The sequence below is a fragment of the Orycteropus afer genome, unplaced genomic scaffold (genome assembly GCF_000298275.1).
Source record: "Orycteropus afer afer isolate SDZICR_OR568_19922 unplaced genomic scaffold, OryAfe1.0 scaffold00200, whole genome shotgun sequence".
Classification (NCBI taxonomy): Eukaryota; Metazoa; Chordata; class Mammalia; order Tubulidentata; family Orycteropodidae; genus Orycteropus; species Orycteropus afer.
The window spans coordinates 70,087-92,466 of NW_006921787.1; the positions used below are offsets into that span (position 1 = coordinate 70,087).

General features: G+C 43.6%; 1 protein-coding gene across 1 annotated transcript in view; it reads left to right on the forward strand.

The window, feature by feature from the left end:
• The window catches only part of XKR5 (XK related 5), a 41,861-nt gene extending 21,168 nt beyond the window's left edge, over positions 1 to 20,693 (forward strand). Inside the window, exons 6-7 of the mRNA XM_007948063.1 lie at positions 8,407 to 8,518; positions 19,561 to 20,693. Of these exons, the coding sequence (XP_007946254.1) occupies positions 8,407 to 8,518; positions 19,561 to 20,693 (1,245 nt within the window). The remainder of the gene's footprint in view (positions 1 to 8,406; positions 8,519 to 19,560) is intronic.
• The last annotated feature ends 1,687 nt before the right edge of the window (positions 20,694 to 22,380 follow it).

The window sequence follows — 22,380 nt, forward strand, 5'->3', positions numbered from 1 at the left end:
CCATTCAACTATAATCCATCATATATAAAATATCCATGTTAACTCAATTTTTAAATGTTTATTGTTGAGTTCAAAGCATTGTCCTTGATAGTATGAAAGCACAAAAATGACATAATGCCTGTCTTCAGGTTGCTTCTAGTCCACTAGGAGAGATAAGATCTTCACTCAAATTACTAAAATATGAGGCAAAACATGGGTAGATGCTAGGAGGGGAAAAATGTTTGGAACATAAAGGAGCACCTGTCTGCATCACTTCCTGTTGGGATGATCAGAGACACTTGACTAGAAAGTAGAGTTTATAAAAGGGGAAAGGAGAGAAATAGAGCCAGGCAGTTAAGGGCACAGATTTTGGAGTCAAACAAGGTTGCACATGGACCCCTGCTCAGCCAATTACTAACCATGAGACCTTGGCCAAAAATTTAAACTGTTTTTTTATCAGCACATTAGGAATAATGCCACCTAAATCTCAGAGGTCCTGTGAAGATTAAATAAGATCTATCTACTTGGCAAGGTTCCTGTGAACATTAAATAAAATAACATACATAAATAACTTGGCACAAAATAAACAATAAATAGTGGCTGTTGTTAATATTTCAAGATAAACAGACTTTCAGCCAGGACAGGCATTCCAGGATGGAGACATGGGCAGCTGTAAGGAACAGGAAAACACAGCACTTGTCCAGGAAAGGATGGGCTGCTTGACCACCTCTTGTATTTGGCTCCTGGTTGTGGAGCCAGACAGAGCTAATAGGATTTATGATGTTGGACAAGTTACTGAGCCTCACCAAGACTCAGTTTCCACATTTGAATAATAGTGCCCATCTCAGAATATGGTGGTAAAGACTTAATACATTAATGTATGAAAGGGCCTGGTCCAGTGTTGTGATGATAGCAGCTTCCTCACCCCTATATATGAGTGAAAATGGAATACTGATGTTACTACCCATTTTCAGAAGCAGTTCATTCTTAGTTTAGTGGTCCCATCTGCCAGTGCCCAAATGTTCACTGATAAGCAAGAGTTAAATAATGAAAGTGTCGTATTTGTTGCTTTTTCTTTTGTTTTTAATCATTTTCACGCTTGACAGCATGTCTCCCCAGAGTTTTAGAGGCTATTACAGGAGGCAAAGAAGCAAATACTATATTCCTCCCAGCTCAGTCACTAGATCACTGAGTTAAGAGCAGTGAAGTAGGAAAGCTGAAAATCAAATACTGTTTTACAGTGGAATCTAAAATAGTGGCCCTTGCATTCCCATCAGGCATTTGTAGTGATTCTCCCTCTTCACAGTATGCCATCCAGTTGAAAGAAATCTCAGTGGCCTAAATCCCCAGCAGCATAAAACCAAAAACCAAACTCACTGCTCTTCAACTCATAGCAACCCCTTTGGGTTTCTGAGACAGTAAATCTTTATGGAAGTCAATTGCCCAGTCTTCCTTCCATGGAGTGGCTGGTGCGTTTGACCTACCAGCATAGTGAGGGGGGAAAAACATGGGTTTTAGGCTTTGACATCCAATATATTAGGTAGGGTTTTGAGCTGTATGAGAGACCTTACTTGCTGTTTCTCCGTCACAGTGTTTTCATCTCTCAAATGTTATGGATAAGATTGATAAGATAATAGATCGAAAGTAAAGAGTCTTGGTGCCTAGCCCATGGTGAATCTTAAATATATAATATCTTCCTAAATGAGAGATTAATACAAAAATATATAATATCACCATACAGAGGCAAAACTCCCAGGATAACCTCTTAAAACTGTAACCCATTTAAGGAAAGATTATCAATCATATTTGGGGTCTCTTTCTCTCTCGCTGCCATCGAGTCAGATCCGACTCATATGACCCCTCCTTGGGTTTCTGAGTCAGTATCACTATGGAAGTAGATTGCCCAAACTTTCTTCTGAGGAGTGGCTAGTGGGTTTGAACCGCCAGCCTTCTGATTAGCAGTCAAATGGCTTAGGCACTATGCCAAAATGGGGGGTAGGGGTGGGGGAGAGGGTTGCAGCTGTGGAAGCATATTAAAGGGCCAGTCAGAGATGAAGAGTGGACATTGTACATCCAGACACTGCACAGAGGTTAGCGTGCCCCAGAACAAAAGTATCCTGAGGTGCGCAGGACTAGGCAATCCTAGCTTCATGACCCTGGTCATCAATGCATACAACACACTCTCCTTACTGTTATTCAAGAACCCCAACCATCTTCTGATCAAATTTGGCTAAGTGGTGAGACCCTGAAGCCATTAGCTCTGGCTAGACAATGAGTGCCTAGTTTCTGAACCTACAAGCCTGAGGGCCAGACCCCAAGGGGAAACACTGATGTACCATCTCTATGTGGGAATAAACCATCAGATTCCTCAGCAGCCTGAGATGTGCTCTTTGGCAAACACAGACCAGTGATGTCATCCAAAAGTCTGCTGAAGGTGCTTGGGCCCTCCCTGACCAGGTATCTTCTAGCCCAGCCCTCAGGACAACAGTGCCACACTGGGAAGTAGCCTGGCAGAGTCCAGGCCCATGTGAGCCCTAGGAAAAGCAGCAGGGGCCTGTCTGGAAGCCCCAGCATTGGGAAGGCCAGCTCAGGGCTAACTTGACCATCGTACATCTGTTTTGAACCTATGCATGGGTAATTAGCGAACCCCCACCCTCCTGCACCCACCAATAATAACATAAAAAGTTTTAAAGTCTGCCACGCTATTGGAAAAATGAACATCTATCCTTTATGAACTAATAATACCCAGATTTCCAGTGAAGAATAATAAGTACGAGGAATGATAGCCAATGGCTTAGATTAAATAATGGAATGCATTGCCCCAGAACAAAGCAGTAATTTTTTTAAAAAAGTTTTTATTGTGATTTGTGTGAAAGTTTACAGAGCAAATTCACTTTCCATACAGCAGTTCACACTTTGTCTCATGACATTGACCACAATTTACCACAATGCAACAGCTCCCCTCCCACTTCCTCCCCATAGTTACCTCTTCCCTGTGTGCTTCCCTCCTATGCACTCCTGCCCCCTGAGCTGTCTCCCTGTGCATACACAGCCCTTCTATTCTCCCATGATTGTTCTCTCTAAGGAGTGTATCTACCTAGTGTAAATGTTCAGCTCATATGCCTGTCTTTTGTTTGGCTGGAAGCCACGGGAGTGGGTTCAGTTCCAAACCTGAAAGGCATCTAGGGGCCATAGTCTCAGGGATTCCACCAGACTCTATCAGAGCAGCAAACTTGGTCCTTTTTTTTTCCCCCCTCATGATTTTGAGTTTTGTTCCATACTGTTCTCCCACTCTGTCCACGATCTCCTACACAGATCCCCATGTGAGTGGTTCACAGTGGTAGCCTGGCACCATCTAGTTCTTCTGGTCTCATAGTCGTGTAGGCTGAGGATCACATGGTGTACCAGTCGCTTGGACTAATTGTTTCCATGTGTCTTTGGTTTTTTTCATTATTCTTTGCTCTGGATGAGGAGAGACCCATCATTGCATCTAGATGGCCACTTGCAAGCCTTTAAGATCCCAGTTACTACTTGCCAGAGTAGGAGGTGGAAAAATGTTTTTGTATAATACGTTATGCCAGTTGAGGTTAATGTCCCCTGCAACTATGGTCCCAAGCCCACAGGTCCAACTACTCACTTCCTCTGGGTAGCTGGCTGTGGCCAAGAAGTAACTACCACCTTGTCCCTTTTCAGCTTTACTGTATACCTGGGAATTCTTACACAACATACAAATACACTTGTAGAAACATTGTGTGCCAACCCTATACATGGTCATGGGCATACTCCTCCCTGCATAGACACACCTAATAGTTCAGCCTCAAAGCAGTAACTTTTAAGTTATCCTTATGTTTATTCACTCAGTTCATTTATTTCTTCAATAAATGAAACTTTTCTTTTCAAGGAAGTTCATTATGGCTTTCCCTGTTCTCACCTTGAGATACTGGAAATAGTAACAAAAACATTAACAGTCACTAACACTTTGGGCCTGGTTGTTATGTCACCAGATGCAGTTATAAATTCATTGACTATTTTATTTCACTTACTTCTCACAAAACTCTGTAAGATAAAACCCATTTTGCAGATGAGGAAACTGAAGCTCACAAACATTAAGTAACCTGAAGATCACATAGCTAAACCAGACAGACCAAACCAACCAAACCTGTTGCTACCAAGTCAATTTTGACTTGGTAGCAACCCTTTAAGATACAGTAGAATTTCCCCCTTAGAGTTCCCAAGGCTATAAATCTTTACAGAAATGGACTACCACATCTTTCTCCCACAGAGCAGCTGGTCGGTTCTAACTACCAGCTGTTTGACTAGCCAGCCGAATGCTTTAACCACTATGCAACCAGGGCTCCTTAACAAGACAGAGGTGATAGTCAAAGGTAATTGGGTCTGAAGCTGCAGCCTGAACTCTTAACTGCCACAACACACTGCCTGGCATGGGGAATAATGACTCATGGGCTTAGGACTCAAGAGTGAACTGAAGGGGTCCCAGTGCAACTGTTTCTAAACCTGGCTGACATCAAAGTTACACTCACTTTGTAGGTTACTGGGAAGGGGAGGGATTAATTTCGGGCTAGTTGGGGCCCATGCACTGACGTGAGTAAGAGGAGGGCTGTATGGAGAGAGCCTGTGACCATCATGATAACATTAGGAAAAGGGAGGACACTGAATTGTACACATAGGAGATAGATGACAGATGCTAATGCCAACCAGTGTGCCCACAATACTGCATTACCATTAACACCAAATACCAGGCTACAGATAAATACCTGAGAGGATCAGGTGGAGGTCAGTGAACAGGAGTATACTCTAGACCAACGATAGATTCAGTGGAGGATAATCTTGAACAGATACCAGTGATACAAAATACCTACAATCCTTACAGAAACAACAGAAGACAAACACAGAGTAATCCCTCACAGACACCCAGACACTGTGGGAGAGAGATCCAATGGATCTACTGTCTCAGGACCATAGTACTGGGGGACATCAGACTCAGTTGGCACAACCAAATACATAAAAGCCTTGCTCCTCATCCTACAGTTGTAAGTAGCAACTGGGATCTTGAAAGCTTTCAAGCGGCCATTTAAGATGCAGCTAATGGTCTCCTATCATTGGAAGCAAAGTTAAGAGTGCAAAAAAAACAAGGGCATTTGGAAGCAGTCAGCCCTAGGATATGATGGCCCTCGAGACCAGAAAAACTAGATGGGCCCAGCTACCAATGCCAATCATTCAGGAAAGGATCAAATGTGGAGATCCTGGATAGAATGGGAGGAAAAACGTAGAACAAAATCCAAAAACTCAATAATGACCAGAATTACTGATAGGATGGAGTCTGGTAAGACCCTCAGTACTGTGGTCCTGGGATCCATTCTGGGCCTGGAATAAAGCTCACTCCCAAGCTCTGGCTCTCAGCCCAATAGTAAGCAAGATGTACGTGCAGACCACTGAACCCTGGGTCACGCACCCACATACTCTATGGAAATGCAATCCTTGGAGCAATCAACCACGGGGCACCAAAAGGGCAACATTCACATGGAGGAAATGCAGGACAAACAGGAGTACATAACTATGAGGGGCATGGGGGGTGGGTTACTAGGCAGGAAGGGGAGGAGACTGGTTTAGGGTTGGGCATGGTAAATGGGGAGTGAAACTAAATGTACACATAATGTTGAATGAAAAACAAACTTAAAAAATTTTAAAAAAGAAAAAAAAAAAAAAAAAAAAACACTCACTCAAGTCACTCGGAGCTTTCCCAAAGCAGAGATTCCCAGGCCCAACTCTAAGATTCTGATTCAACAAGTCTGAGTAGGACCCAGGAAACAGCATTTTGGAATAACTTTCAGGTGACTCTGATGACCAGCCATATTTGAGAGCTTCCCATCTATATAGTACCTTCCCTTTTCAGAGGCAGAAGCTGGCCTCTGGATAATTTTTCAGTTTCAATAGAAACTTTAACCTCTTAAACTCATCATTGATCTTTCCATTTGAACATGGATAGATCATGTTCCACCATATACTAGAAAAGGAATTAGATGCTAGGGTGTGAGATGGTCATGGTTTAAGTGGCCAGAAAGACATAAACAAATTAATGCAAGGCACTGAGATAACAGAAGTCATGTTATCAAAATCCCCTAAGAATGTAAGAAGCAGAAAGAGGAGCATAGCCTGGGAAGTCAGTGAAGGCTTTACAAAAGCTGATATTAGAGCTAGCTCTTGAGAGATAACCTGTTGGAAGAGGGGGCTGAAGGGCAGAGAGGGCTTCAAAGGCATTTTAAGCAAATATGTGAAAGTGAAATAAAGAACAAGGAGAACTTGACGTTGCACAGGAAATGAAGTGCGAGTGTGGAGGCAACATGTTGGAAGATGACCCTGGAAAGGAGGACAACAAACAATGCAACACACTGCTGTCAAGTCGGATCTGACTCATAGTGACCCCTCCTTGGGTTTCCAAGGTGGTATCTCTACATAAGTAGATTGCCCAACCTTTCTTCCAAGAAGTGGCTGGTAAGTTTGAACTGCCAGCCTTCTACTTAGCAGTCTAGTGCCTTAGGCACTGCTAAATAGTGAAGGTCAGTTTGCAGAGTAGGGACTTGATCCTGAAGTTCAGATTTCGCTATTTCCAGGTAAGATAGGCAGGAGTGACAAGATCGGAACTGCAGTAAAAATGGGTCGTTCTTGTTTGGAGGAGAGATTGCAGAGAGAATGAAGAGGTTGCAGATAGGAGCTTAGAGAAGAGATTTTTAGGGCCAGAATAAAAATATTAGTAAGGATAAGAAAGAGGTGATATATTTGGGATAAACATGAGAATTTGAATCCATAGGACCAGACAGCTGATCAGATGTGGTTAATTAAGGAGTGTGAATGCTAAAATTTCTGGATTGGGCCACTGGACAGTGCCACTTAGTACTGAAATAATGCCTGTTGAACCTTTTAAATACTGCTATCTAGAGCCCACCAGCCACTCCTCGGAAGGAAGGTTGGGCAATCCTACTTCCGTAGTGATACTGCCTCGAAAACCCAAGGAGGGGTCGCTATGAGTCGGGGCCGACTCGACGGCACATAACAACAACAACAACATCCAGAGCCCAGAGGTCTGGGGAGAATGCACATGGGTAGCATCATTAAGAAGCTCTAAATAAACTTTTCAATTCTCTCTTCATTTGAATTTTCTACACTTAAGGTGAATCCACTAAATTACATAGGCAAAACTTTGGAAAACTTTTGTTGTTAGGTTGTCGTTATGTGCCGTTAAGTCAGACCCAACTCATAGAGACCCCTCCTTGGGTTGCCGAGGCAGTATCACTACGGAAGTAGATTGCCCCATCTTCCTTCCGAGGAGTGGCTGGTGGGTTTGAACCGCCAGCCTTCTGGTTAGCAGTCAAGTGCCATAGGCACTATGCTACCAGAGCTCCTTGGAAAACTTTTAGTATAACAGTATTGTACTTTACATTTGTGTATTTGTATTTTAAAAATATTTCATATACAGTATTTAAATATATCATCTTTGGATTGTGTCAAGTATGTTTACTTAATTTAATAAAGCAATATATTTTCAGATTTAAAAACTGGATATTCAAAATTAACCATACAGGACAGAAAGTACAGTGAGTTTTCAAGAGCTCTGCCATGTTGGACCTCACAGAAATGCCTGTATTTACCAGCAATTGATAACATCCCCTTGCTGCCACCTGGTGGTAGCATACCAAACTTAATTTTAAAGAGGCAAATCACTGGGAAAAATTACAAAGTTATGAAAGTTTGTGATTTTAGCTTATTGGAACTCAGTGGCACTTATGAACTCTGCAGATATTTTTAATTATTCTGTTACAAAAATAACATATGCTGTTATTGTTGTTATTGTTGTGTTTTGCCATAGAGTCAGATCCAACTCATAGCAACCCCTCCTTTCGGAGGCATTATCACTATGAAAGTAGATTGTCCAACCTTCTTTCTGAGGAGTGGCTAGTGGGTCTGAACTGCCAGCCTTCTGGTTAGTAGTCAAATGCCTTAGGCACTATGCTACCAGAGTTCCTAAAAAAATAAATAAATAACATATGCTTACAGTTAAAATAATGTGAGGATACAAAATTATATAAAATAAAAAATAAGTTTTATCTCTCAACCCAATCTGAGTCACCAAAGGTATCCAACATAGCAATTTTGCCCTCACGTTTCCTGTACATGTATAATTCTGGAGAAATTTTAATGAACCATATTGAAAACAGAGAGATCTCCTTGTTAGAGAAGCTCTCATAACCCTCCTTGTGGAAGGGCCCTGAAACAATGAGAGCCCTGCTGGGCACTAAAAAGGGAGCATTCAAGTCTCAGGGTATGGCTACAGACTTTGCCCAGATAAGGAATATTCTCAGTGCTGTGTGTACCTGACAAGGTGTGATGGTGCTCCCTTTGGTTTCATAGATAATGTTGATGGAGAACATCATCCTTTTGCTGTTGGCCACTTATTTCCTCCAGGAGGCATCATGGAGCAGCCTGTGGATGATAGCAGGTGTCATGTCTGGATTTCTGATTGGTAAGACCCAGTATCACCTTCTCACACCTTGCTCCCCTCTTGTTTTTCTATAGTGAATTCCAAGGGTAGAAAACCATGCAGTCATGCTCGCTTAAATAGAAACGAAGGAATGGCACTCACTGCAGTGTGAATAGTGAGACCATCACAGACTAGGGGATGAGACACTGAACTCAGCATACTTCTGCCTTGCTTGACTTTGCTAGTAATATTAAGTCATGCTGAGGCTGTCCATTTCTACCCAGAATGGCTTGTGTGAAATGCCCAGATCAGATGCCATCTAAGCATCTCATGGCCGTTAAGTCAATTTCAACTCATAGTGACTCCACATGACGAAGTAGAATGCTTCATAGGATTTTCTTGGCTGTAATCTTTATGGAAGCAGATCACCAGGCCTGTTCTGTTTACTGTGATAGTTGGAGCTGTGTGTCAACTTGGCTAGACCACAATTTTGTGTGGTTTGAGCTGTTGTGGTGTGGTTGTTCCCATGATGGGATCAGATGATTATGTTTTGAGTGGCCAATCTGTTGAAAGGGAGTTTCCCTAGGGGTGTGGCCTGCTTCCAGTGTCTCTGTGGACATTCTGGGAGAGGAGACATTCTTCTGTGAATCAGGATTCTGTGGTGCTGCCTACAACTATCCGTGAGTGAACAATCCACCATTCGGCCTGGAGATCTTGGATTCATCATTCGTTGGAGTCAACAGCTGGTGTACTGCCTGCCAGCCTTGAGCTCCTCAGCCCCTGCAGCTGCAAGAGTCAGGAAAAGTCTCCAGCTTGACGTTTGATCCAGGAACTTTTTACTTGCCAGCTTCTATAAGTGTGTGAGCCATTTTCCTAAGATAAATTTTTCTATATATACATATATATAAGCTTTACTGGTTTTGTTTCTCTAAAGAACCCAGTCTAACACATTTGGTACCGAGAGTAGGGTTCTAGAGAGACAAAATCATAAGGATTGGCTCCTAAATTGGTTCTCCAATTTGATTAGTGGTAATGAAACTAGTGACCCTGCCTCTGTCAGTAAAGAGGGTCCTGCTAATCCCTGGTGTGAGGTGGCAATGTTAATATGCAAAATAATACCACCAATAGAACAAGTACTTGTGCGAAGTGAGGCTCTGGGTGATCAGATATTTGACACTTTTCTGCAATTTTGTGAGCATGAGAAGTATAGGGAAGGTGGTCAGTTGGTTCTACTTATGCTAGACAGAGTGGTGAAAGAGCAAGATGAGCTCAGAGCTGCTGAGTCTCAGCTTAAGCACCGCATAAAAGACCTCAGTGCTTCCAGTTGTGCTCTGAAAGAATGTCTTATATCTTCTAGTAACAGAGCAGATACTGCTGAAAACCAAACCCAGAGTCTTATTGTAAGGGTGGCTGAATTACACCACCGATTAAACTGCCAACCCAGAACGGTGTCTGAAGTTAAAGTGAGGGCATTGATTGGGAAAAAATGGGATCCTGAAACCTGGAATGGTGACATGTGGGCAGGAGATAGTCAAGAAGATCAGGATGCAGAGCCTATAAATTCTGTTGAATCCTTCCCATCTGAAGGGATTACTGTAAAGCCATTATCCCCTCCACCTCAGTTTGATGGGATTAGCCCTACTGTTCTGTTGAGTCATTGCCGAAGGCAGAGGCCATGGAAGACATTCATGAATGTTCTGAGGAACTGCCCCAACCACCCATTGTTGCTGCTAGACCTATAACTAAAGTTAAGTCCAAGTGAGCCCCAAAAGGTGAAATAGAAAGTGTGATTGAGGAGGTGGTATACTGCACCCGAAAAGACCTACTTGATTTTGCTAACATGTACAGACAGAAACATGGAGAATATGTATGAGAATGGCTACTGAGGGTGTGAGGGATAATGGTGCAAGGAATGTAACATTGGGTCATTCTGACTTTATTGATTTAGGCCCACTAAGTATGGCTTCTTCATTCAGTGTTTCAGCTCGAGAGGTTAGGAAAGGATCTAATAGTTTATTTGGTTGGCTTACTGAAGCATGGATTATGCGGTGGCCTACCTTAAGTCAAGATGAAATACCAGACCTGCCTTGGTATAATGTATAAGAAGGTATTCAGAGGCTTAGGTAAATTGGCCTGTTGGAATGGATTTATCAGATTAAACCCCTAGAGCCAGAAATGGAGAGTCCAGAAGACACACCTTTCACCAGTACAGTGAGGAATAAATTTGTGAAGGGAGCTCTAGCATCCTTGAAGACTGCTGTAATTGCTATTTTATATAAACCTGACTTGACAGTGGAACTGCCCTAATTGAACTAACACACTTAACTACGATGGGGCTGATTGAACCTCGTGGTAGTAGGGGCCAAGTGGCAGCAGTTAATCGACAAAGGCAAGGTGGGCATGGTTACCATAATGGACAGCAGAGTCAGAACAGTCGTCAGAATAGTCTGACTCATGTGGAATTATGGCATTGGCTACTTGCTCGTGGTGTTCCTAGTAGTGAAATACATGGCAAGCCTACTAAATTTTTACTTGATCTGAATAGACAGAAGCCTGGGTCACGTGAACAGCAACCTAGATTGAATCGCCAGAATACCTCTCAATCAATTCCTGGACTTGAGTCAGTTTACAGACCCACAACCCCTTGAATGAAAGGGAGGCCAGGTCCCTTTGAGGAAGGACCCCACTACATTGCCAAAAATCTATAATGCCAGTCTTTCTCCCAGCCTTCCCCAAAGGAATCTGAGGCCTTTTACGAGAGTGATTGTTCATTGGGGAAAAGGAAATAATCAGACTTTTTGGGGATTAGTGGACACTGGCTCTGAATTGACACTAATTCCCAGAGACCCAAAGCATCATTGTGGCCCACCAGTCAGAGTGGGGGCATATAGAGGTCAAGTTATTGATGGAGTCTTAGCTAAGGTGTGTCTCACAGTGGGTCCAGTAGGTCCCCGAACCCATCCTGTAGTGATTTCCCCAGTGCCCGAATGCATAATTGGAATTGATATACTGAGCAATTGACAGAATTCCCACATTGGGTCCCTGACATGTGGAGTAAGGGCTATTGTGATAGGAAAAGCCATTAAGAACTGCCTCTACCTACAAAATTAGTAAACCAAAGCAATACCACATCCCTGGAGGGGTTGCAGAGATTACTGCCACCATTAAGGACTTGAAGGATGCAGGGGTCGTGATCCCCACCACATCCCCATTTAATTCACCTATTTGGCCTATGCGAAAAGCAGATGGATCTTGGAGAATGACAGTAGATTATCGTAAACTTAATCAGGTGGTGACTCCAATTGTGGCTGCTGTTCCTGATGTGGTTTCATTGCTTGAGCAAATTAGTACATCTCCTGGTACTTGGTATGCAGCTATTGATCTGGCCAATGCCTTTTTCTTGATACCAATTTCAAAGGACCATCAGAAGCAGTTTGCCTTCAGCTGGCAAGGCCAACAATATACTTCCACAGTCTTTCCTCAGGGGTACATCACCTCCTCTGCACTATGTCATAATTTAGTCCATAGGGATCTTAATCGCCTTTCCCCTTCCACAAGACATCACACTGATCCATTATTTTGATGGCATTATGCTGATTGCACCTAGTAAAGAAGAAGTATCAATGATTCTAGACTTATTGGTGAGGCGTATGCATGCTACAGGTTGGGAAATTAACCCAACAAAAATTCAGGCACCTTCCAACTCAGTGAAATTTCTAGGGGTCCAATGGTATGGGGCATGTCGAGATATTCCTACTAAAGTGAAAGATAAGTTATTGTATCTGGCTTCCCCCACAACTAAAAAGGAGGCACAGCGTCTAGTGAGCCTCTTTGGATTTTGGAGGCAACATATCCCTCATTTGGGTATGTTGCTGTGGCCTGTTTATCAAGTGGCTTGGAAAGCTGCTAGTTTTGAGTGGGACCCAGAACAACAGAAGGCTCTGTAACAGGTTCAGGCTGCTGTGCAGGCTGCTCTGCCACTTGGGCCATATGATCTGGCTGATCCAATGGTGCTTGAAGTGCCTGTAGTAGATAAAGATGCTGTTTGGAGTCTTTGGCAGGTCCCTATTGGTGAACCGCAACGCAGACCCTTGGGATTTTGGAGCAAAGCCCTGCCATCCTCTGCAGATAACTACTCTCCTTTTGAAAAACAGCTTTTGACTTGTTACTGGGCGTTAGTAGAGACTGAACGATTAACCATGGGCCACAAAGTGACCATGAAGCCTGAGCTGCCCATCATGAACTGGTTGTTGTCTGACCCACAGAGTCATAAAGGTGGACATGCACAGCAGCACTCCATCATTAAATGGAAGTGGTATATCCGAAATTGAGCTCAAGCAGGACCTGAAGGCACAAATAAGTTGCATGAGGAAGTGGCCCAAATGCCTGTGGTCTCCACTCCAGTCACATTACCTTCCCTCTCCCAGTGTGCACTTATGGCCTCATGGGGAGTTCCTTATGATCAGTTTACTGAGGAAGAGAAAACTCGTGCCTGGTTTACAGATGATTCTGCGCAATATGCAGGTACCACTAAAAGGTGGACAGTAGTGGCACTGCAGCACCTGTCTGGGACTTCCTTAAAGGACAGTGATGAAGGGAAATCCTCCCTATGGGCAGAACTTCAAGCCGTGCATATGGCTGTTCACTTTGCATGGAATAAGATATGGCAAGTTATGCGATTATATACAGATTGATGGGATGTGGCTAATGGCTTAGCTGGATGGTATGGGACTTGGAAGGGGCATGATTGGAAGATTGGTGATAAGGATGTATGGGGAAGAGGTATGTGGATAGATCTCTCTGAATGGGCCAAAGGAGTAAAGGTATTTGTGTCTCATGTGAATGCTCACCAAAAGGTGACCTCGGCAGAGGTGGACTTTAACAGTCAGGTGGATAGGATGACACATTCAGTGGAAACCAGCCATTCTTTTTCCCCAGCTACTCCTGTCATTGCTCAATGGGCTCATGAACAAAGGGCCATAGTGGCAGGGATGGAGGTTATGCATGGGCTCAGCAACATGGACTTCCACTTACCAAGGCTGATTTGGCTACTGCCACTGCTGAGTGCCCAGTCTGCCAGCAGCAGAGACCAACACTGAGTCCGCGATATGGAACCATTCCTCAGGGTGATCAGCCAGCAACATGGTGGCAGGTTGATTACATTGGACCGGTTCCATCCTGGAAAGGACAGCGTTTTGTTCTTAACTGGAATAGATACTTATTCTGGATATGGATTTGCCTTCCCTGCATGCAATGCTTCTGCCAAAAGTACCATCCATGGACTTACAGAATGCCTTATCCACCATCATGGTATTCCATACAGCATTGCTTCAGATCAAGGGACTCATTTCACAGCAAATGAAGTGTGGCAATGGGCCTATGCTCATGGAATTCACTGGTCTTACCATGTTCCCCATCATCCTGAAGCAGCTGGCTTGATAGAACAATGGAATGACTTCCTGAAAACACAATTATGGTGCCAGCTAGGTGGCTATAAAGGTATATGAAGGAGGCTGTATATGCTCTAAACCAGTGTCCAATATATGGTTCTGTTTCTCCACTAGCCAGGATTCATGGGTCCCGGAACCAAGGGGTGGAAACGGAAGTGGTACCACTCACTATTACCCCTAGTGATCCACTCAAAAAATTTTGCTTCTTGTCCCTGCTACCCTGTGCTCTGCGGGCCTGGAGATCTTAGTCCCACAGGGAGGAACACTCCCACCTGGAGACACAATACGGATTGCATTGAACTAGAAATTAAGAATGCCACCCTGCCATTTTGGCTTCCTCATGCCTCTGGATCAACAGAAAAAGAAGGGCATTACTGTACTATCTGGTGTGATAGATCCTGGTTACCAAGGGGAAATTGGATTGGCTTTACATAATGGAGGTAAAGAAGAATATGTCTGGAATACAGGAGCTTCTTTAGGACGTCTCTTAGTATTGCCATGCCTTGTGATTACAGTCATTGGAAAATTACAGCAACCCAATTCTGATATGACTGATAATGGCCCAGGCCCTTCAGGAATGAAAGTTTGGGTCACCCCACCAGGCAAAGAACCACGACTGGCTGAGATGCTTGCTGAGGGCAAGGGAAATACAGAATGGATGGTGGAGGAAGGTAGTTCTGAATATCAGCTACGACCACGTGACCAACTGGAGAAACGAGGACTGTGACTGTTATATTTCTTCATTGCATATGTGCATCAGATATTTTTATTTCCTTCTGTTGTGAACTGTGAAATGTAAATAAGGTTAATGGCGTTTCGGTTGTACGTGTGTTAGCGTATCATGTTAGGCACAAATATGCTTTATAATTGTCCTTTTTTAGAGATCATATATGGTTAAGAAGATTTGTACAACTGCCAAGTTGACAAGGGGTGGACTGATATTTGGAGCTGTGTGTCAACTTGGCTGGACCACAATTCTGTGTTGTTAGAGGTGATGTGGTGTGGTTGTTCCCATGATGGGATCAGATGATTATGTTTTGAGTGACCAATCTGTTTAAAGGGAGTTTCCCTAGGGGTGTGGCCTGCTTCTAGTATCTGAAGAGGAGACATTCTTCTGTGAGTCAGGATTCTGTTGTGCTGCCTACAACTGTCCATGTGTGAACAATCCACCATTTGGCCTGGAGATCTTTGATTCATCATTCATTGGAGTCAGCAGCCGGTGTACTGCCTGCCAGCCTTGAGCTCCTCAGCCCCTGTGGCTGAAAGAGTCAGGAATAGCCTCCAGCTTGACATGGAAAAGCTTCAAGCTTCACATTTGTCCAGGAACTTTGGACTTGCCAGCTTCTATAAGTGTGTGAGCCATTTTCTTAAGATAAATTTCTCTGTATATACATGTATATAAACTTTACTGGTTTTGTTTCTCTAGAGAACCCAGTCTAACACAGTTACTTTATGCTGCTGTAATAGAAAATACCACAAATGGATGGTTTTAACAAACAGAAATTTGTTCTCTAACAATTTTGGAAGCTCAAAATCCAAGTTCAAAGTGCCAAGCTCTAGGGCTATGTGAAAGTCCCTCAACTTTGGGCTTCAGCTCTGCCTCTTGCACCTAGCCCACTGAAGCTAGAGGCTTATTTTAACTCAGGAAGCTGCTGACTCCTGAGGCTGGCAAACTCAAGGTCCACAAGTAAAAAGGCACAGCTCTGAGATTATCAAAAAACATGGCAGGCTACTAGTTCAAGTCCAGAAAAAGTCCCAGGATCAGCAGGGCAAGATAGGCTGATAAACAAAGACCCTACATGTAGGATCCAAGTGTGCCAAAAAGCTGCAGAGACCTTTCTCAAAATTTCTCCTCATACACTGGAAGCAAAGCACATCCCTAAGACAGCTACTGCTGCTCCAGTAAATTCCACCATGGAGTTGATTACCAATCTCATCGTGGGAAATAACTATAACCGGCTGCCCAGCCACTCAAAACCAGGCCCAGGCAAGTTGACACACAACTTAACTACCACAAGGCCTTTCTCCCATAGTGCTAGTAGGTGAGTTTGAACCAGTTAGCAGCTTAGAGCATACCATTTGCACCACCCAAGGACCCTGCCACGTGGTCCTGTTGTTAGGTGCTATTTAATCAATGCCAAACTCATAGCAACTCCATGTGACAGAGTAGAACTGCCCTATAAGGGCTTTCTAGACTGTAATCTTTATAGGAGCAGATTGCCAGGTCTGTCTCTCTTAGAACTACTGGATGGGTTCAAACTGCCAACATTTTGCTTAGCATTTGAGCACTTAACTATTGTGCCACCAGGGAGGTGCTAGTGCCTCTTAAAACATGATCTAGTACAGAGATTCCCTCAGGTTATTCATAACAACTTACAGCCCTTGCTCCTGTCTTCACCCCAAAGCCTTTTCACTGGTCACCCACATTCTGAAGGAGACTCATGGGAGCAGTGGGAGACCACACAGACAACTCAGGTTACTCTAGAGGGCCATGTGGCTCACACCCAGAAAAACAAGATATTCACCTACATCAGGAAAGTTAGGTCCTTTTGTAATTAGCCAGGGGTTGGACTAACATATGTGAGTAGCATTTGGTAGAGAAAGACAATGATCTTGAGCACCATACCATTTAGAGAGGTAAGGGACTAATCATGGGACAGGGAAGATTCATAAACTTCTGTTGCCTTATAACAAATATTTTAGAGTCAGAAGCTATCCGGGGCTTTAAGCTTTGCTTTCTCATTTCATTAAATGAGTAGGAGCCATGGCTTATTGGAGGTTTGGGTTGCCGAGTCAACCTCCCTTTTTAAAATTTTCTTTTGAGATAATTGTAGTTTTAAGAAATAATACAAAGAAAAATAATATAAAGAGATTCCTATAATCTTTTACCCACTCTGCAATTCCCCCAGTGGTAACATCTTTCATTGTCACAACTGGGATGTTGACATCAGTGTAGTCAAGACACAGAAAGAACACTCCCATCACTATAAAGGTCCCTGAGGTTACATTTTATAACCACACCCCTCCAGCTGACCCTTACCCTCCCGTTAACTCCTGGCAACCACTAATCTCTTTTCCTTTTCTATAACTTTATCACTTCACATATGTTACATAAATGGAACTTATGGTTCGTAACCTTTGGGGACTGGCTTTTGCATTTGATACAGTTCTCTGGAAGAGGATTGATTCCAGGTTGCTACCTGCATTGCTCAGTAGTCTGTTGCATTTAGGCAGTGTCTAAGGCATTTGAGTGCTAACCAGAAGGTTGGGGGTTCAAACCCACCAGCCACTCCATGGAAGGAAGATGGGGCAGTCTTCTTCTGTAAAGGTTTACCACCTCAGAAACCTAATGAGAGTTGCTATGAGTCAGAATTGAGTCAGTGGCAGTGAGTTTGGTTTGGTTTGAGTGTTCCATAGCACGGATGTGCCACAGTTTGTTTAGCCATTCACCCTTTGAAGGGCATGTGGGAGGTCCTGCTTAAAATAATTTGAATAGCAAGCCATTGATTTCTAAGCTCCTTGTGTACATAATAAATAATCTAGAGAAAGCTGACAATACTGATTGCCCATGGTGTGACTGGCAGTGTCTAGACTCCTCATACACAGTTCACACGGGTCAGGGGCTCTCAGCATATCCAAGCAAGCCTTCTGGTGGGAGGATGGGAGCTCAGTAAGACTTAGATGAATGGGTTTGGCTCACTGGGAGGTTAGCTACTCATTTTGATTTTCTAGTTCATAGGTGATAAAACTGTGTCTTGTGAACACAGTGAGGTCTGACATAAAAATGTCTTCCCTTCACTATCTACTTTATATATTTTGACGTGAATTGAAAAATACATATTTAAACACCATTCCTAAAATGTTTTTCCCTCTTGGGAGATGCCATGCTGATTTCCAAGCTAGTGCCCTGCCAATAAGAATTTTATTTTCACTCGTTGTGTGACCCATAATGTGGTAGGCAAGCACTGTACAGGGAGCCAGATGTGAGCATTCCCCACCAGAGTGCTCACGTGGCTGGGAGGAGAGGATCAAATAGAGCCAGGGATGCTGGTTCTCACCCCTCTTTTCTGTAGGCGTTGCCTGCTCCCCTCACTCTGAAGTGTCCTTTGTAAAAATTGCCACTTGGGAAGACTGTGGATTAGTTATAGTTAAAACAAAAAACACAGACTTTAAAGCCAGGCAGCTCTGGCTCACATCTTGGCTCTTCCACTCTCTTTCCCTCTTTCCTCTAACAAACATTTATTGAGTGCCTACTGCATGTGAGCCTGGGACACCAGCAGTAATCCCAATAAATGAAGTGCCCTCATGGAAAATATATTTTCATTGACTAGTTATATTTCACACTTATGTGATTTTGGACAGCTTAGTTCATCCTTTTTGACCTTGTGTTGCACATTGTAGAAGGAAGACAATGACGTTTACCTCATGGGGAGATTCTAAAAATTTTAAACAATGTACTGAAAGTGTTTGAACAGTGGCTGCCTCAGAGTAAATACTGAACACACAGAAATTCTGTCTCCATTTCCCTCAGTTCCAGCCCTGCCACTAACTCTATGTGACCTCAGACCTGCCTGTTACCTCTCCAGTCCTCATTCCCTGCTGATACACAGAGAGGACCAGACGTGACCACCTTTTAGGTTCTTTCTAGCTCTTTCATAGGAGCCTTGGTGATGCAACAGTTAAATGCTCAGCTGCTAATCAAAAGGTTGACAGTTCATACCCACCCAGCAGCTCCATGAGAGAAAAACCTGGTGATCTGCTCACATAGAAAATACAGCCAAGAAAACCCTATGGGGCAGTTCTACTCTATCATGTGGGGTCAGTGAGTTGAAATCCACTCAAAGGCATCTAACAACAATAACAACAACAACTCTTTCATGCTGTGATTTTCTGGCTCCCTCAAGTTATTTTCCCTAGAACTTAATTCAGGTCTCATGCTGTTTATAACAAGCACCCTGAAACAAGGCACTCCATCCAGTATAACAGGAAACTGGAAATAACGTGGGAGGATTACTGGAATGCTCTGTTAAAGAAATTAATTGCAGTAGTCAACACTTCTGATCAAAATAAATTAAACTGACAACAATGTGATTAAGATGTTTATGTACAAAGGAAGTGTTGTTGTTGGTCATGGAAATTCCTTGGTATGGGGCTTTTGATGAACATATTTAACCTCTGCTTAGGTCTTATTTGTTTTTGAGACTACTTCCTACTCACCCACCCACCCACCCCGCTTTGGATTCTATCAACTGGTTTGTTGATGGTTGAATTCTGAGCATTTAATCCAGTTACATGAAAGTAGAGTTAACCTTTTTAGCAAACATCTCACATGTGCATGTGCATGTGCATGCACATCTAGAGTACTCCATTGGAGTCTCCCTCAAGGAAGAGTTAATAGACTCAATAGAGTTAAACTTTGTTACTAACTTTTTAAGCTTAGAAATGTTTTCAGAGTTTAGAAGCTAGAGCTCACTTAAATTCTCCAAGAATATCCCATTTTGATCATCCCGTAAGAGTCCTGTTTTAGCTCCCAAATTATATTGCTCAAAGTGGCCAGAACCTGAAATTCTGCAAACCACAGAGAGGATACAGAGCTTCAAAGAACGTAACCTTATGCTCCTTTTTCTTTTTCAGGCAGTGTCTCCCTGGTAATTTATTACAGCCTGCTACATCCAAAGTCCACAGACATCTGGCAGGGCTTCATAAGGAAGTCCTGTGGCATTGCAGGTGGTGATAAAACAGAGAGTGAATCTTCTCTCAGGGCTGCAGCCCCAGCTGGGGAGAGGTTGGAGAGCCCAGACTTGTGCCAGGGGGAAGGCTCTGAGTTGACATGCCTGGGGACATCCCCCAGCCTACAGTGGGGCCCTTCAGAAGCTGGTCTGGGAAGTCAGGTTGTTGAAGAGGACTCTTCCCTAGGACACCACCACTGGCTGTTGGTGAAACTTGCCTTAAAAACTGGAAATGTGTCAAAGATCAATGCAGCTTTTGGAGGTGACAGTACTGGCTGTTTTTACCCCACTGCATGGCAATTGAGTCAACACTATACTCAACAAAGAAAGCCTTTCTTTTGCCAGCAAGAGTTCCCATCATCACTGCAGGAAACCCAAACCTCAGAGAAAGTCTTTGAGGTTGAACATGTCCCCAAAGCGGAGGCTGAGCCTTTGGAAACCTCAAGTTACATCTCTTTTGCCAGTGATAATCAGAATAGTGCACCTACCCAAAACTTGTCAACTACACAGGAAGGAGCTGTGGTTTTGCTGTGTGAAGCCATAGCCCCTGGAGCCCAGGGAAGGTGTATGAGTGGGCAGTCAAGAGGAGGGGAGGGACAGGAGGGCTCCACACTATACTTCAGCGCCATCATAGAAGGGCCCACATCCTTACACCAAGAAGGCAAGGTGTCTCCACCGATGTCCCACTCTGGAAGGTGGTTGGGGAAAAGCAACCCTGCCCAGCCTGCCTCACCATATCCAGTGGCTAAACCCTTTCCTGCTACTATGGCTAATATTAGCCCCATCTTGGGCACAGGCAAAAGCTTCTGCCCCAGTACAGGCTTCCCTGGAGAGACCCCAGGTAGCTCAGAGTGTGGGGAGCAGCAGGAACTCTCGAAGGACCTACATCATGTTGCAGTAGGCATGGGAATGTCATTACCAAAGACTGGACTAAAGCCAGGGGATAAGCCCTGTCTCACATCGACCCCTAAGTCTGAATCCATCCAAAGGGACTGTAGCTGGCAGGAAAGACAGAAGCAGGAGAGTTTTTTCATCTGATTGGACTCATGGTGAAGTAAGACTGTAGACCAGCAAACCAAGTAGTTCATCAAGGTGTCATATAATAAGAGAACTGGTCTGGGGTTTACACAACCCCCACTTCTGGCACTGTCCTTGGGCAAGTGACTTCTGTCTGCATCTCCATTGCATAGCTGAAAAATGAGGGAATGGGATCAGATGATGTGTAAGTTCTCCATCTGTACACTACATCCCACACATAGTCATATACTACTGTGTCCTCTCTAATGTATGCGAGGAGGAGAAAAGACTCCCAGTAAGAATTGCATTTTGTGAACTGTGTTATCACTTTTTCATCTTGTTGCTGTGGCTTCTAGGGAACTCAAAGATAAAACCCAGAATCCTGTTTTATTGTAGGTTCTTCTTAGCTAGATTTGCTTCTCCTGACACCAAGTCTTTATTAATGTCTCTCCTTGGAAGGAAGATTGGGCAATCTACTTCCATAGAGATACCACCTTGGAAACCCAAGGGTCGCTATGAGTTGGACCTGGCTCAACAGCAGTGAGTTTGGTTTTTTGGGGTTTTTTTTGTTTTGTTTTGTTTTGGTTATTCAGAGATGTATTCTCATTATTTTATGAAATCTCAAGGTAACATAATTCAAATCGTTTCTGAAGTTGAGAACTTTAAACTTGTTATCATCCACATAAATGAGACTGAAAATGCAGATGTCATTCTGAGATTCCCATGCCACTTTGGCAAAGGCAAAATGATACTTTTCTTTTAAATTCTTGCCCCCCTTTACCAGAAGCCAGTTAGTGGTTCTTTGTCAGTTCCCTTCTCTCTGCTACTATTTTCACTGCATTTCTTTTATCTCCAAACTGCTCCCCACTTAATGTGGTGGGAGATACTATTGGTGATTTAATTCATCCTACAAGAAGGAGCTGTGGTAGCGTAGTGCCTAAGGCACTTGACTGCTAACCAGAAGGCTGGAGGTTCAAACCCGCCAGCCACTCCTTGGAAGGAAGGTTGGGCAATCTACTTCTGTAGTGATACTACCTCAGAAACCCAAGGAGGGGTCGCTATGAGTTGTGTCCGACTCGATGGCACATAACAACAATAACACAAGAAGGAAAGTAAACGACCCCCTCCTCTTGTGCTCTATTTCTAACTCTTCACCTTAAAGTTTTTCTATGTGGGTGGGTATTTGCTTCATTTCCTTAAACGTCCTTTGTAGCTTGTTATGGAAGCCCAATCATAAACTAAGAGAAAGGCCTTCAACATATGGAGGGCTGGGTGCTGTTTGTCAATGGTACTTGTTACCCTCTCCCATCGCCTCTGGGTTTGGAGACATATTACAGACCTAACGAGCCCTGTGGTTCAGTGCTTAGCTGCTAGCTAAAAGGTCAGTAGTTTGAACCCACCAGCAACTCTATGGGACAAAAATGTGATAGTCTGCTTCTGTAAAGATTATGTATAAAGAGGCAGATCTACTCTGGGCTATAGGGTCACTATGAGTCAGAATTCACTCTTCGGCAACGGGTTTGGTTTGGAAGGAGGGGGCATAGGGTAATTTAGTTTAGTGCATGCTAAGAGCACATGCAAACATTTTCTGCAGTAAGCCTTCAGACTATCAGTACCCCCAATATGCAGCCAGTCAGGATAGTAAATGGATGGCAAAGTACTTCTGTGCACTAGGTTAATGGAGAGCAAAGGCAGTTCACTAACAGAA